This window comes from Lycorma delicatula, chromosome 8 (assembly GCF_047948215.1).
Source record: "Lycorma delicatula isolate Av1 chromosome 8, ASM4794821v1, whole genome shotgun sequence".
NCBI classification, from domain to species: domain Eukaryota; kingdom Metazoa; phylum Arthropoda; class Insecta; order Hemiptera; family Fulgoridae; genus Lycorma; species Lycorma delicatula.
The window spans coordinates 121,910,559-121,926,726 of NC_134462.1; the positions used below are offsets into that span (position 1 = coordinate 121,910,559).

Genomic DNA, 16,168 nt, shown 5'->3' on the forward strand with positions numbered 1-16,168 from the left:
TCCGGTGTATGTACACGAGGAAGAGACAACATATCACGTCTTCTTTAGCTGTCCCCGATTTGACTATGCGAGCAGGGAAATATTGGACACCGTAGATAAAAGGGAAATGTTCCTATCAGAGAAATTGCAGCAGATCATGTTGGAAAGCGCGGAAAACTGGACAGCTGTAGCAAGGTTTGCTAGGGATGATCATGGAGGAGCGGTACATCTGGGAGGAGTCTCGCACGGGAAGAAAAAGGGATCGTCGGAGGGTGCGGGGGCGGATAGGCACGCGGCTGAGAGCTTAGGGGGTTCCCCGTACGTGTGGGAGTCGCCTGGGTGCGATGAGGTCGTGAGCACTCCGCTCCCGCGTCCGATGGTGAGGTAAGTATACTGTAGTGTTCGATTGTCTCTGAGTTGTTTGTTTATGCGATCGGATGTGACCGGCTTTGATGTGATGTGTGGAATGTGCGGCGTGAATGATAATTGGATGTCGCGGAGTGTGTGGTGAGATTTTAGTCTGATGTTTGGTATCTTGCGGGTGTGAGATTCGTGTCTTTGCTACGTGTCTGAATGTGTGTGAAGGCGTATTCCCCCTTCCTGAAGTAATGCGAACCGGCTGTACCAGGAAGGGTGGTTAGCCAGGGGTGGAGGTTTAGTCGGTAGTGCGCAGGAACACATACGCATTTAATAACTTCTTGCGAAACCTGTTGGCGAGCCCGACACTGCCCAGGCGCCGGTAAATGGGTTCCTCCACCTGTTAAAAGAAAAAAAGCACATTTCAGTCGATCGTATTATACATATTACCACCAAAGTATAGTAATATAATTTATATTATATCAAAATGTAGCATGTCGATTTCTCAAAACGTTTACAATGACAACATTACATGAAGGTAAACGGTGAAAATTAAGAGTTTACGCATTAATAATGCGGTTGGGGATAATGGATAACTGTATGTATATTTATATTACACTCAAAAGATGGAGTAGATGTTACTTAACAAATCGATTTGTTAATAATTACAAATGTTGGGTGTTATACGATTACTCCTAATATCATTTTATAATTTATTTAGTATATCCTGATCATCATGATATATCTATATATATAAAAATGTTAAGTTCGTTTGTGTACGCTTCAAAAACTCAAAATGTTCTGCACCGATTGAGCTCAAATTTTAGCACGATATATAACCCGCATCAACGATTGCTTTCATCTATTTTTAATAAATCTATCTATCTATCTATTTTTAATTTGTATAGTTTTTTAATAAATAAGAGGCTAATAAATCAGATGGAAATGTAAACAAAGGAAAACCAATCAGATCAATGCAAGATGGCCGCTGTCAAACACAACGACCAATCACAAAGAGCCCGTATGGCCGTTGCCAATATAACAGAATCACAACTGATTAAGTAACAAATTTCTTTGAATTATATTTAACCGCTAAAACGTCTGTATTTTATTAAAAAAAAAAAAAAAACACCAAAACAAAAAGAAAAGAATTTTTAAACTCACTTGATCTGCCAAGGATGCCACCATACATATTAAAATTGAAAATAGGTGTGCCAATTATCCTGTTGCGAAATATTAATCAGCCAAAACTCTGCAACGGCACGCGACTTGCAGTTAAGAAATTGATGAATAACGTAGTGGGAAGCAACGATTTTAACGGGGCCTTTCAAAGGTGAAGATGTCCTCATTCTTCGAATATCCATGATCCCGACCGATACACCATTTCAATTTAAAAGATTGCAATTCCCAATTCTATTGGCATTTGCAATCACAATCAATAAAGCTCAAGGTCAATCTTTAGAATTGTGTGGTTTAGATTTAGATGCGGATTGCTTCTCACATGGACAACTGTATGTGCGTGTTCCCGAGTCGGCAAACCAGATAGCCTTTATATCTACGCAGACAGTGGAAAAACAAAAAATATTGTACATCCACAAGTATTGCAAAATTAAACTTTTATGAAACGTATGCTTTGTTTTGTTTCTCATTTCTCATCCATGCAACTACAATGTGCCACAGCGAAGCGTGGCGGGTACAGCTAGTATTTAATATTAATTTGGCGTATAAATTAATATTTTAATCATCGGTGCATATTTTACACTATGTATATCGCATAAGGAATGGGAAGGTATATATAGAGGTATTACTCTATGTATAGAATAAAGAAAATGCAAAAGCATTAAAAGAAAAAATGTATAAAAAATAAGGAGAAAAAACAGGCAAAAAAAATAAAAGTACATAATTACAAAATGATTCTAATCTTTCACTGTTCATGTGAAAATTGAATTTTAGTAATTATTCTTCCAGAACAGGTTAATGACTAGAATTATCTACGAATAAATAATATATATATTTTGAATTTTTTACCTAGGAAAATAGATATCGTACGTTTTGTATATAATTTTTTTTATCGTGTGTGAAGAATTATCTTTGTACTTAATGGCTCTTATAGTTCAAGGTAAAATAGAAGAAAAAGAAATAGAGCGTAGGCAGATATAATTATTAACAATTTATAAACTATTGTGATTTCTTAAATTACCTTACCAATTTTACTTATTACTTTTAGTAATGGGTACGATCTAGCAGCAAGGGACTCTGTCCAGGTTCTGCGATAAAGTAGGGAGTAATAGACTCCTGCCAACTTTGCATTCCATAATGGGTATCTAATTTGCTTTAGCAGTACACAACTTTTATAATAACTGGAATCAATATTGTTTTTAACATCAACATAAAACTACTTTGTACAATTTAAAAGTTTTTAAGGATTATTTAATATTGTAAATTTTCTATTTCTGCAAATCATTTTGTTGAGATCACAAGAGACTGTATCTTAGCGCTTATGATTATGCACTACAGGAGTTCAATATTCTTTCCTTATATCTACCATCTTTAACACAGTAGCCAAGTTGACTACAACAAGCATCAATTTCTGCAGGATTCTGAAACGTGCAGGAATTTCAAAAATTCTTGTTCTGAGCTGGGTTTTATGGTATGTGAAATACCTAGAATAAATATTACTACCTACTAACCTTAAACGTTTCAGAGCTAGGGGAAGAATAACGCTGTAGCAGGTTTGATTAGGTTTTCCTAACGCACTCAGCTACTCGTAATTGTTACATTCATCGCAACCCATTCATCACCTACGATTCATTCCATTCATTGTAACCCTTTTCGCAGGTAACAGAATTGTATCTTTATCTGTAGATAATTATTTAAAAGGTAAAAATATCAAATATAGCAGATCAAAGAATCGTTTAATCGATGGATCTAATTTGTTGCAATGTGCTTCTCAGTTAACTATCGCTGATCGCACGGGTAGAATTCTCAACGATAGTATTTCTAGTACCTATAAAATGAAATTTCTGGGTGTTTGTTAGGTATCAAGTTCTTGAGAGATGATCAGACTGATTTTATTTATAACAATATCAAATCATATCGCTCTGCTTTGAAGCGCCTTCATTGAAGCGCCAAAAAACCAATTTTTTCTGGGGGAAAAACGTTTCGGCGTTATCATCGCCCGAACATAATATATATGTTTAAAAAAAATTAAATGTTAATAATTCACGATTAAAAATTAATTAAAAACAAAAACATGTTTAAAAACTATTAAAATACTTATTAAAATGAAAAAAACCGTACCGTATGCTACGATAAAAAACAAGCATATATCACGTTATATACTCGTATCTAATTAAGATAATAAAATTACCATCTGCTTTGCAGCAAATGACATAAACAACTGAAACACGGTAATTCAAATATTTCAATATAAACGGACCGCCCTAAGGAATCGTAAAACATAATATCATTTCGTTTCATCATCTCCTAGAATAGTTCGAATGTTAGTCCCTAGCTTAAATTGCAACGTAATGCCGCACAATAGATACACAACAGCACGAGGATGTGGTGCACTGTCAGTCGGCAGTCGCAGCGAGCACAAACTAGTGCGTCTGTTTGAGGCATCAGATATCTATGCGTGAGTCTAGTATTACCCTATTCACAAACGGCAGATAACAACCTCCTCTCGACGGTTAATCCTGTATAAGGAGCTCCACAGTGAAACAGTGTTCTTACTAGGGCGAAAATTGTTGTTCGTGGTAGCATCCCGTTCACTTTGCCATTCATTATGTCTTCAGGAATGAGAAAAGACCGTTAGAAGCGACATGATCGGTGAAAGGAGGCTAGAGACAAGCCTCCTTTGCTGTACTATCTGCGCGCTCATCAGGAGATGAGCGTGCAATTCCATATAGGAATTCCTATACGACTAGGGATCCAGCAGAAGCTCACTTTTGTATTACGTCTAGTTACTTCCGAAATGACATAATGAATATCGCTCACAGATAACAGGGTGTCTAAGAGTACACGTCATTAATCGCTTGTAGGGCACTCGTGGAATGTTAACAAGCAAATACATGTTTATTTTGGGCTAATTATATGTAAGGCCTTCTTAACGGCATACAGTTCTACAAAAAAAAACACTGGTGATGTTGGGAAGGCCAAACATGTACCTTCTGTTGCCAACAATAAAGCCACAACTAACAGAATTAACGTTTCTAAAGCCGTCCCTATAAACTCTAACATCAGGGTTCATGCTATTTATAATATTATAAAATTCGTTTTGTCAAACAACCGGATTTGTGTTCATTTTATAATACTGAAAAACAATCAAAGCAATAATTAACTGAGAGGGCTGCCAAGGAGGGTAATAGCATGGAGCAACAGTAAGGACTGGAGGCGATTGTATACTTACAACCTGAGAAAACGAGTTGAGCACTTATGCCTAGTGGAGTAGCAGATCTCGGCTGTTCCTGGTATTGATTAACATGCCGGTTCGAGAATATAACATCAAAGATCGGGTGGGTCGGTTGCCCCTTTAATGCACCGCATACGAGCATACCATTCGCTTCTTCCGTCTGTTACAAAGAGACGGCTCGCAACTGTCCACCGGCAGACTTACCACGGGGCTTTAGCGAAAAGTACCAGAGGCAAGACGAATGAATGAATGATGGACCGCATAGAACATCTTTAGTGCGGTGGCCCGGGTTGACGAATAAGCTACGCAACCGTAGTCCAAGCGGGAACGGACCAGAACTCGGTAGAAGCGCAGCGTGCATATACGATCGGCTCTCAACGGGTATTAGACAGAACTCTCAGCATGTTTAACATTTTTAGACGTTTTACCTTCAGCTCCTTCAAACTTGTTATCCGTGTTAGTCGTCGGTCAAACGACATATCTAGAAATCTAATCCGCGTACACGCTTCAACCGGTTCACCACGTAAATACAATTTAGAGTCAACATGTTCCCTGAACCGGGAAAAGTAAATGCTTTTGGTTTTTTCCGAGACGATCATGAATCCAGCAGATTTAGACCACGATTCTAAGCAAAAATCATCTACAAATAAAGAACATATAACCGGTTTTCGCACGCAGATTTTTATAATATTTATCGTACGGAAAAAAGTAACACTTATGATACTTTCCTGAGTAACTCCGTTTTCTAGTGAAACTTTCAGATAACGTCGTTCCAACTCGAACTCGGAAGGACCGTCTACTGAGGAAACCCCTGATAAATGCGAGGAGATTATCTTTTACACCCCATTCGTTAAGTGTATTTAGGATTTCTCTCCTTCATGAGGTGTCGTACGCCTTTTGCAAGTCAAAAAATACAGCTAACAGTCGTTGGTGAAGTTCAAGTAAGAAGGTTTTTTGAATAGCAGCTTCCGACAGGACAACTACGGGATCTGCCTTGGCGGAAACCGCCTTATTCTAGGGCAATCAGGGAGTTTCTCTCGAGGTACCACACTAGACGACGGTTTACCGTTCGTTCCGTCACCTTCCACAGGGTACTGGTCAAGGAGATAGGACAGTAACTTGTCGGGAATGATTTATCCTTACCGGATTTCAATATTGGCAAAACCACTGCCTCTGACCAAGAATCTGGAAAAACCTGGTCAGAGAAAACTTTGTTATAGATACAAAAAAGACGTCGTAGTGCACTATCTGGGAGGTGTGATAACATACTGAGCCTGATATTATCATTTCCAGGGAAGTGTCACGAGAATTATTTAAGGCATATCTTAGCTCATCGTAAAAAAAAACCGGAATGTTTAATTCATTTTGCGACTCTCCTATCACCAACGGGATATTTTCTACTTGCAAGTTATATTTCACAAATTCAGGGCAGTACGATGATGTAAGTGAAACTGACTTAAACGATCTTCAAAATGTGGTCGCTACATCAACAAAATAAAGCAAAAGAAGACATTCAAAAAATCCCTTTCGGCACGCCGGAAGGCGGAGCTAGATTTCCCCGGTGCTAAGTAGGGAATAAAAAAAATTTCCGCCTTAAAGTTAAGAAAAAATTCAAATTTACTCGATACGACAACGATTGCATGTGAAAAAAGTTTCACATGTTTAGCATACAACAAGCTCCACCTTCTTACAATTCCAGCAACATTTTGGTCATCTCTTGCCGTAAGGGTTGGTCATATCAAAATTTGTTTCAGACAAAAGTTTTAGATAATGTTTAGAGGACTACCGCCGACCACTTTAAACGGATTCGATGCTGTGCCTATTAAGGGAGGTATGAATTTTTTTGTCTTAAAAACCCCGTTTTTTCCACTCCCTGGGCCATAGGTTGGTGATATAAAAAAACTTTACTTAGATAAGTTTTAGGCTCCTATCCAAAGAACAGTAGGAACTTTAAACGAATTCGATATTTTACTTAATAAGAAATTTATAGCGATATTTTTTTCGAAAAAGCCCCCACGGTCCGATTTTGGTCGTTAACTAACTCGACCGAGATTTTGGAACGAGTTATTTTTAAGGAACAATTTGAAAGTGATTGGCGCAAAATTACGGCAGTTATCGCGTGTCCAAAGAAAGTAAAACATATATATTACTTCAAACTTTTGAGTTAACGGTGATTTTGGGGTCTGGGGGATGTGAAACCCGAATATATGTCGAAATTTTCCGGAAGTCGAATCGCGGTACCCGTTACAGCAGGTAGCTTTTTTATGAAATCTACCTAAAAAAAGAAAAATGCCTGATTAAAGGTTACTTTGATGTAACAAAACAAGTGATTTTATCGATAGTGTTATTTTAATTTTGCAACTTTATCGTACAATCGACTTTAAACTGAAACTAAATACATCAAAATTGTTTACGCATCATACATTTTTTTTTTCATAAAAAGGTACGCTAAATTTAAGCTAATCTAATGGGTTCATACCCCGTCGTTGAATTAATTCTCTTTTTGATTAAAATAAATTTATAAAAATTAACATTTATACTAATAAATTTAATTAAAGTAATCTTAACAATATCATCATATAATACTTTATTTACACGAATATCAATAGAAATTAACTTAATTTCATCATACCAATAATAACAAAAAAATAAATGAACAGCAATAAAAGTTACTTAATTATTCAGAGATTCATCGTCGATTTCCTAATAACATTAATTATTTATTTAATAATAACTGCCTCATAATGAAAGAACATTAACAATAAAAGAATTTTAATTAAATAGGAATAATACTATTTCCCGAAAGAAAAAAGTAATAAAATGAAAAACATGCAAAATAATACTAACAATTCAAAAAATTATCTCATCATTCACGGTCACACAAATAATTAACTTTCAATTAATAATAAAACCAACAATTACAGGAATAAAACAAACATCAATAAAAAAAACTTTTAGCATTCGCATCTTTTTCAAACTCACCGATAACGATTATCTGTTTATCGATTTCAAAACAAAAGTTTTGAGTATTTTTCTCATTATGTTCATATTCAACTTTTTTTTTGTCTTCAGTCATTTGACTGGTTAGATGCAGCTCTCCAAGATTCCCTATCTGGTGCTAGTCGTTTCATTTCAGTATACCCTCTACATCCTACATCCCTAACAATTTGTTTTACATATTCCAAACGTGGCCTGCCTACACAATTTTTCCCTTCTACCTGTCCTTCCAAAATTAAAGCGACTATTCCAGGATGCCTTAGTATGTGGCCTATAAGTCTGTCTCTTCTTTTAAGTATATTTTTCCAAATGCTTCTTTCTTCATCTATTTGCCGCAATACCTCCTCATTTGTCACTTTATCCAACCATCTGATTTTTAACATTCTCCTATAGCACCACATTTCAAAAGCTTCTAACCTTTTCTTCTCAGATACTCCGATTGTCCAAGGTTCACTTCCATATAAAGCGACACTCCAAACATACACTTTCAAAAATCTTTTCCTGACATTTAAATTAATTTTTGATGTAAACAAATTATATTTCTTACTGAAGGCTCGTTTAGCTTGTGCTATTCGGCATTTTATATCGCTCCTGCTTCGTCCATCTTTAGTAATTCTACCTCCCAAATAACAAAATTCTTCTACCTCCATAATCTTTTCTCCTCCTATTTTCACATTCAGTGGTCCATCTTTGTTATTTCTACTACATTTCATTACTTTTGTTTTGTTCTTGTTTATTTTCATGCGATAGTTCTTGCGTAGGACTTCATCTATGCCGTTCATTGTTTCTTCTAAATCCTTTTTACTCTCGGCTAGAATTACTATATCATCAGCAAATCGTAGCATCTTTATCTTTTCACCTTGTACTGTTACTGCGATTCTAAATTGTTCTTTAACATCATTAACTGCTAGTTCCATGTAAAGATTAAAAAGTAACGGAGATAGGGAACACCCTTGTCGGACTCCCTTTCTTATTACGGCTTCTTTCTTATGTTCTTCAATTGTTACTGTTGCTGTTTGGTTCCTGTACATGTTAGCAATTGTTCTTCTATCTCTGTATTTGAACCCTAATTTTTTTTAAATGCTGAACATTTTATTCCAGTCTACGTTATCGAATGCCTTTTCTAGGTCTATAAACGCCAAGTATGTTGATTTGTTTTTCTTTAATCTTCCTTCTACTATTAATCTGAGGCCTAAAATTGCTTCCCTTGTCCCTATACTTTTCGTGAAACCAAATTGATCTTCCCTAACACTTCCTCCACTCTCCTCTCAATTCTTCTGTATAGAATTCTAGTTAAGATTTTTGATGCATGACTAGTTAAACTAATTGTTCTGTATTCTTCACATTTATCTTAATAATTAATAATATACATTCAACTTAATAATAAATTTATTAAAAAGATAATATCAACGTTTTAAGTTAATTTTCAAACACATCTAAATAATAATTTTTAATTTCAGCACTATCGATCACCTGTATCAGGAGTTTTAATAAAATGAATACTTATTAAATCATCAATAAATTTTACCAAATTATCCCGATCATAATCGTACATTTTCATACGTACATTCTTAAACGTAAATATAATTTCACCATCGATAAAAAAATCAATAAAATTTAAATTAAAAACACCAAAAAATGAAAGAATTTTACCCATTATTGTAATCACAATAGGAATACCAGTAATAATACTATCAAAACTTAATTAATTTATACGATTAACAAAGAAGGATTTAAGTTAAAAAAAGAACTATTAACTTTCAAAGTTAAAATTACTATTATCTAAGTAAGCTCACTATATTTGCAATAAAGTATCGTAATTGAATACAAGACGATAAAAGATTGAAATTAAAAAAATAATGAGAGGTTAAACAACAAACCTTAAATACATTCACAATTTAGAATCTAAATCAGCCATCCCATTATAAATGAAAAATTGAGTTTTCTCTACAAATCATTAAGATACTGGTGCTCTATACTTTATCTTCAGACTACGAAGAAGTTTACTAAATACAATAAGAAGAAGAAGAATTATTCGAATAGAACTAAAAAATCCGAGATCATAATTAAAACTAATTGTTAAGATAATAATTACTATTATCTTTTCTGATAAGATCACTATAGTTTCTATGTTTATTACTGCTTACCTTTCTTAGCTTCATTCTTTTATCTCTTGTTGACGCGTTTCGGAATCACTCCGTCGTCAAAACTTATTGTACTGAAGACTTATTGTATTAGATCAGTACAATAAGATTGGACGATGAAATGGTTCCCAAACCCGTCAACAAGAGATAAAAGAATGAAGCTAAGAAAGGTAAGCGGTGCTAAACAAAGAAATTAAAAATGACCGGATCTATAATAAAATCGTTACACGGCATGCATTTATTATAATATTTTTTATATTAATAGCCGATCGTAATCGGGGGATTTGGAAACCGATAAGTCTTAATAATAATTGGAGCTTCAGATACAGCATTCCCACGAATAAATAATAAAGGCGGGAGCAGAGGAAACGCATGCTTTTCACCGCTGAAAAACTTCGGTTGTTTTAATTTTAGAAAAAAAAGTTTTACATTAAATAATAATATTCTTATTGCATTTTTGAAATCAACATACCTTAATTAAGTTCGGAAAATAATGTCAGTAAGATGACGTCCTCCTTGTCTGACGCAAATTCGGAGCTTCTCCTCAAAGCTCAATGTTGGAGGCTTTCTCCAACATTTCATTCGACACAGCCTCAATTTCTTGACGAATGAAATTTTCAGGTCTTCGACTGCGTGTGACTTGTTCACGTACACTCTTGATTTTAAGTAGCCCCACAAAAAAAAAGTCGCACATCGACAGAACGGGAGAGCGTGGGGGGAAGGCAAGAAACATCGCCGAATCGTGAAATGACATGTCCGGGAAACATTTGTTTAACCACATCACCGATTCTCTCGCCGTGTGAGCTGTGACACCATCCTGTTGGAACCGCATTTCTCTCGTGTTCAAGCGATGTCTTTCCGGTTCAGGAAGATGCTTAACATGTCGATGTAGCGCGCTGATGTCACTGTAACTGCGGTTCTTCCCTCTTCAAAAAAGTAAGGACCGACAATCCCTATATTGGAGACATCAACAATAGTGTAGGGACACTGTTACTTTTAAGCTGCGGAGAGGATTTTGGTGTAGTTAACGCGAGTTTTCCGACGCCCAATACAGACAATTCTGTACATTAACATAGCCATCCAGATGGAAACGGGCTTCATCACTCATTATTATTAGGGCGTTTGCATCTTCCGTAAGAATAGTGTTCATTATGCTAAAAAATTCTTTGAGTCGCATAAAATCCCTTTCGGTTAGCCGCTATACAATCATTATTTTGTACGGTTGAAAATTGAGATCACCGTGTAAGATGCGATTAAGCGAACAATGTGACATACCCAGCGCTACAGCCTGTCCCCTAGCGGATCGTTTTGGACCAGTAAGAATTGCCCGTCACTCTATCTAAGTTTTCCGGAGTTCGGGCTGAAAGGCAAAGGCCAAAACGGCCTTTTTTTTTTTATAGTATGGTATTATAGTATGGTATTTTTAGTATAGTATTTCGATCTGGAACCGCACCGTGACGTTTGATATTAACATTTCGACGGGGAAGGTGTTGAACCGTGTCCGTAGAATCAATTTTTTCTAAAATCACTGTTCAACAGCAAACACACGATGTTCTACGCTCCATAGCGACTGAAACTGCGTAGTCTGAGCTGTCCATCGGAGGTCGCCGAAAGTCAATATCCCCAATCGCCGCTGACTACTGGCGATTTAAGAAAACATGCGTTTCCACTGCTCCACTCTGTATAAGCTTTTGACTTACCGACATACCTTATTCTATTAATTTCAAGCTCAATAGTAGGATCGGACTCAGGAACGAGGGTTCCACCGCTCTCAGCACAAACTGCACTTTCAGGTCCACCGATTGATTTAACAATTTTCTCCTTACGAATTGCAAGAGTTAGATCGATCGTAGGTGTAATTAATTTTATCTCGACAACAATTAATGTATGACCGCAAGGAATAACAATACCAAAAGTACCGTTATTTTGTTAATCGATACTAACTACTGCGGTTTTATTACTAACTTCATTACCGGTATCGGCAGGAGCAATCGTTACACAGACAGAAATTTTAACGCGTTATTTGACCCGACAGGAGAAGGTGATCCTATTCTATATCAACCCCTCTTCTGATTCTTTGGACATCCAGAAGTATATATTCTTATTTTACCAGGATTTGGCTTATTCTTACATATTATTACGATAATGAAATCGGTAAAATTATAACATTTGATAATTTAGGAATAATTTACGCAATATAAGTTATCAAAAAGCTAATGAATATCGTTCATTATAAGAATGTTTATTGAACATTCATGTAATGAATAACCGATAGCAAAATTCTAAGAGGCAGAAAATTCCCATGAACTTAAAATTCATTCGTAAATTAAAAATAATTCCCTTAGAAATAGTATCACAAATAAAAATGAATAGAGTCGGTTCAACTATAAAACAACTATTAATATTTCACAACACTATAATAATCTTATTATCAATTACTATAACAGTAGGAATTATTATAGACAGCATTTATAATAAAACATACATTATCAAATAATACATTAATAGAAAGTCAAATAACAGAAGCAATATGAACAATTCCAGCAGTCACCTTAATTTTTATTGTAATTCATCAATTAATAGATAATTAATAGAAGAAATTATTAATCCATCAACCATCATTAAAACTACTGGTCATCAATGATACTGATCATATGAACAGATTAAAAAAAAATAGAATTTGAATTAACATAATTAAACCAGAAAACATATCTTCATTTCAATTAATTGAAATAAATAATAATCGAATAACAGTACATTTCTTAACTCGATTACGAATTATTTTTGTTTCCACATCTGATGTAATTCATTTATGAACAATCAATAGAGTAAAATGGATGAAATTCCAGGACGAATAGATCAATTTTGAATAATAATTAATACACCAAGATTATTCTTTGGACAATGTTCAAAAATTTGTGGTATAAATTATACATTTATACCGATTACAATAGAAAGAGTTAATATAAAATCATCTATTAAATGAATAAAATCGTAAAAATAAATAAATAGAATTTACAGTAAGCGATGTAATGAAAGTAATAGAATCCTTAACCAAAGTTTAGTAATATCGAATATTTTTAATGAAAAGAATCTAGGTTAAAATAAAACATTGATGTCAAATAAAAGTTAATAATATTGTGCCTTGTGATACCACAAATATCACCCGCAATATGAAATATAATGATAACAATTAATGATTACCAATTAGGTAATAATTACCCACAATTAATGATAACAATTACAATAACCGTTATAAAAATGATAAAATTATTCTTTATAACACATAAATAAAAAAATAAACAAAAAAAATATGCTGAAAATGATAAAAAGCATATTTTCAACATTTCATCCGACAACGTTTATTTTACAAATAAATGGAATTACACTAGTCAACAAAAAAAAAACTTATTGTATCTAGAATCGTATATGGTGGTTTTAACTAATTTTGGGGTGCTGAATTCACCCACCGGGTTAATCTAGTGGTGAACGCGTCTTCCCAAATCAGCTGATTTGGAAGTCGAGAGTTCCAGCGTTCAAGTCCTAGTAAAGTCAGATATTTTTACACAGATTTGAATATTAGATCGTGGATAGCGGTGTTATTTGGTGGTTGGGTTTCAATTAACCACACATTTCAGGAACGGTCGAACTGAGACTGTACAAGACTACACTTCATTTACACTCATACATATCATTCTCACTCATCCTGTGAAGTATTATCTGAATGGTAATTACCAGAGGCTAAACAGGAAAAAGAAAGAGGTGCTGAATTCAAAATTGTTATTAGAATTTGTGTAATACGTCACGTTTTTTACATATATATGACCATGACATTTACCATGTCGTTAAAAATTTCAGTATCACATTTCACCGTGGGAACTGAAATCCAGGCAAAATATTTGTTCGCTGTAACTTGATAAATAAAGTTTTCAAAAGTATATGTTTGTATGAACTTTTTTCCTTATTTTAAGCTCTAGAATTGGTTCCCAAATTATCTCTCTTTCTTCCTGAATCACTCTGTATATATATATATATTTTTAAATATTTCATTACTTCCTTTTAAACATAATTGTTTATCTTTTAATGCATTAAGTAAGACAACAATTTATGTATTGTAAAGTATTAAGAATCTTACAGATGAAAGCACTAACATCCTAGAATATAGTACTCCTAAATAAATAACAAATAGCTAAAACGTCTTGTTACATGTGATATATGTTCATTCATTCATAGTTTTCTGCCATTAGGGCAGGTCCTGTTACAGCTGCTGCTCTTCATCTTGTTCTATCCTTTTCTAACCTCTTTGTTTCAGCATATTTTACCTTTTCAATTATCCCATCCATCATATGAAATCTTTTCCTTCCTCTTCCTTTCCTTCTATTCATCAAGCCTTCTATCGCATTCACTAATAAGCACCTTCTTCTCATACAATGTCCTAGCCTGTTACAAGTGGTAAATGTAAATACTCGTATATATTTACTTTGTGTGCATACTTTCTTTCTGTAAAGTAAATGTTTGTTACTTAAAATGTTTATTCAATTCAAACTTATACACAAATAATCCAATGATATGTGAGAACAGAGGGCAATGAGAATACATTAAAAATTATATAAATGTACTTATTACTTTTGTTTTATTTTTATTCATAAAAACATACCCATTTGAAGAATGTGTACTACCATTTTTAAATAAAATATTCTAGAATTTAATTCAGTTTTTTTTTTTTTTTTTATTGAAGACAAAACATATGTAATTTTCTATTATTTCTTTGTTATCTTTTAGTTATTTTTGTGAAAATTTCAAGATATCTCACCAAACACATTCTAATCCTTGTCTGAAATGAAATATTGTCATTCTAGCCCACTAATTTTGATTAATGTATGTTCTTCTCTTTTTTATTTCTTTTTCATTAAATTAACTTTTGGACAAAATCAAATTTACACCTGAAGAATTAAGCTAAGCAAAGAAGCAAGTTTCAAGAATGACGCCAAAATTGATACTTTTATATTCACATAAAGACTGACTTGAAATCACTTAAATATAATTAAGTGGTATAAAATTTTGTATGTATATACAATCATGCGACCGATCCAATGCATGTAGTTTACAGTAATTCCACATATGTTTTTTTTTAAATTTTATGACAAACATTACTATAATAAAAATGTTCAGTGTAAAATGTTCCTCCAACTTATATTGTAAATAAACACAGAAATAAGTCTTACTTTTTTTTCGATGTAAATATTCAATAACAAGAATTTTTAGGGGTACATTAACACAATCTGTTTTTTTATAATACATATTATAAACTGCTATGGCCATTATCAAACAATTATCATTATCAATTACACTAGATTTACCTGTTACAAAAAAATATACTAATTTCTAACCAAAGCTCTGTTAGACAACTTTGGTTTGTGGCAGTTGTGGTGCAAAATCATTGTCCTCTGTAGGTTTGGCTTGTAGATGGGATTGATGAAAATGAAAATGGACTGACTAATCTTATAATATTTAATATAATTTATTTTTTTAGTTTTTGCAGGATTTATAACTAGAATATACAATGTCTTCAACTGCATTAAAAGCAATGAAAGTAACCGAAAGTACTTTGAATATTACACAGTATTTAGATACAAATACTTCACCACCGGTTTCATTAGAACACAACAGTAACAACATGATTGAAATAAAAGGAGTATGTAAAAGATATGGCACAAACATAATACTTAATAATCTCAGTTTGACTGTACCAGAAGGATGCATGTAAGTACTAATAAATTAAATTGCTATCATGTATGACACAATATGCTTTGTTGTTCTTAGCATGTTAATGATTATTTTTGGGAATACTCATGATATGTCATAATTACAAATATATTATTACAGAATCTAGCATATTTTCCTTTTGACCATTGTTTGATTCTTAAGAGGTAGGAATAAAGTAGTTGACTCCAAACAAGATAATTCATGTAAGTATAAAAAATCCAAAAGTAGTATGTATAATTAATACATATAGTTTTATTTATTACACAGAGTGAGGAACTTAAAATCAAACCTTTACAGACTAAACGCAGTTGCAACATGTATCATTTTATGAATATGAAAAAAAAAGAAAAGTTAAATTAAATTCTGTATTAGCAAAAGTTTACATATTTACCATATTTTTACAAAAAATGTTTGAAGTGAGCGTCCTGTGCAGTGATGTACTAACATATTTGACTAATCATACTGAATCACCTAACTTCAAATGTTGTTGTGAATGCCATCGATTTCTTGT

At 33.6% G+C, this 16,168-nt stretch overlaps 1 protein-coding gene across 2 annotated transcripts in view; it reads left to right on the forward strand.

The window, feature by feature from the left end:
• LOC142328897 (ABC transporter G family member 23-like) overlaps positions 1-16,168 on the forward strand; it is a 95,569-nt gene that overhangs the window by 6,875 nt on the left and 72,526 nt on the right. For both annotated transcript variants that reach the window (XM_075373036.1, XM_075373037.1), the window contains exon 2: positions 15,425-15,654. In XM_075373036.1, coding sequence (XP_075229151.1) covers positions 15,455-15,654 — 200 coding nt within the window. In that variant the 5' untranslated portion in view covers positions 15,425-15,454. The remainder of the gene's footprint in view (positions 1-15,424; positions 15,655-16,168) is intronic.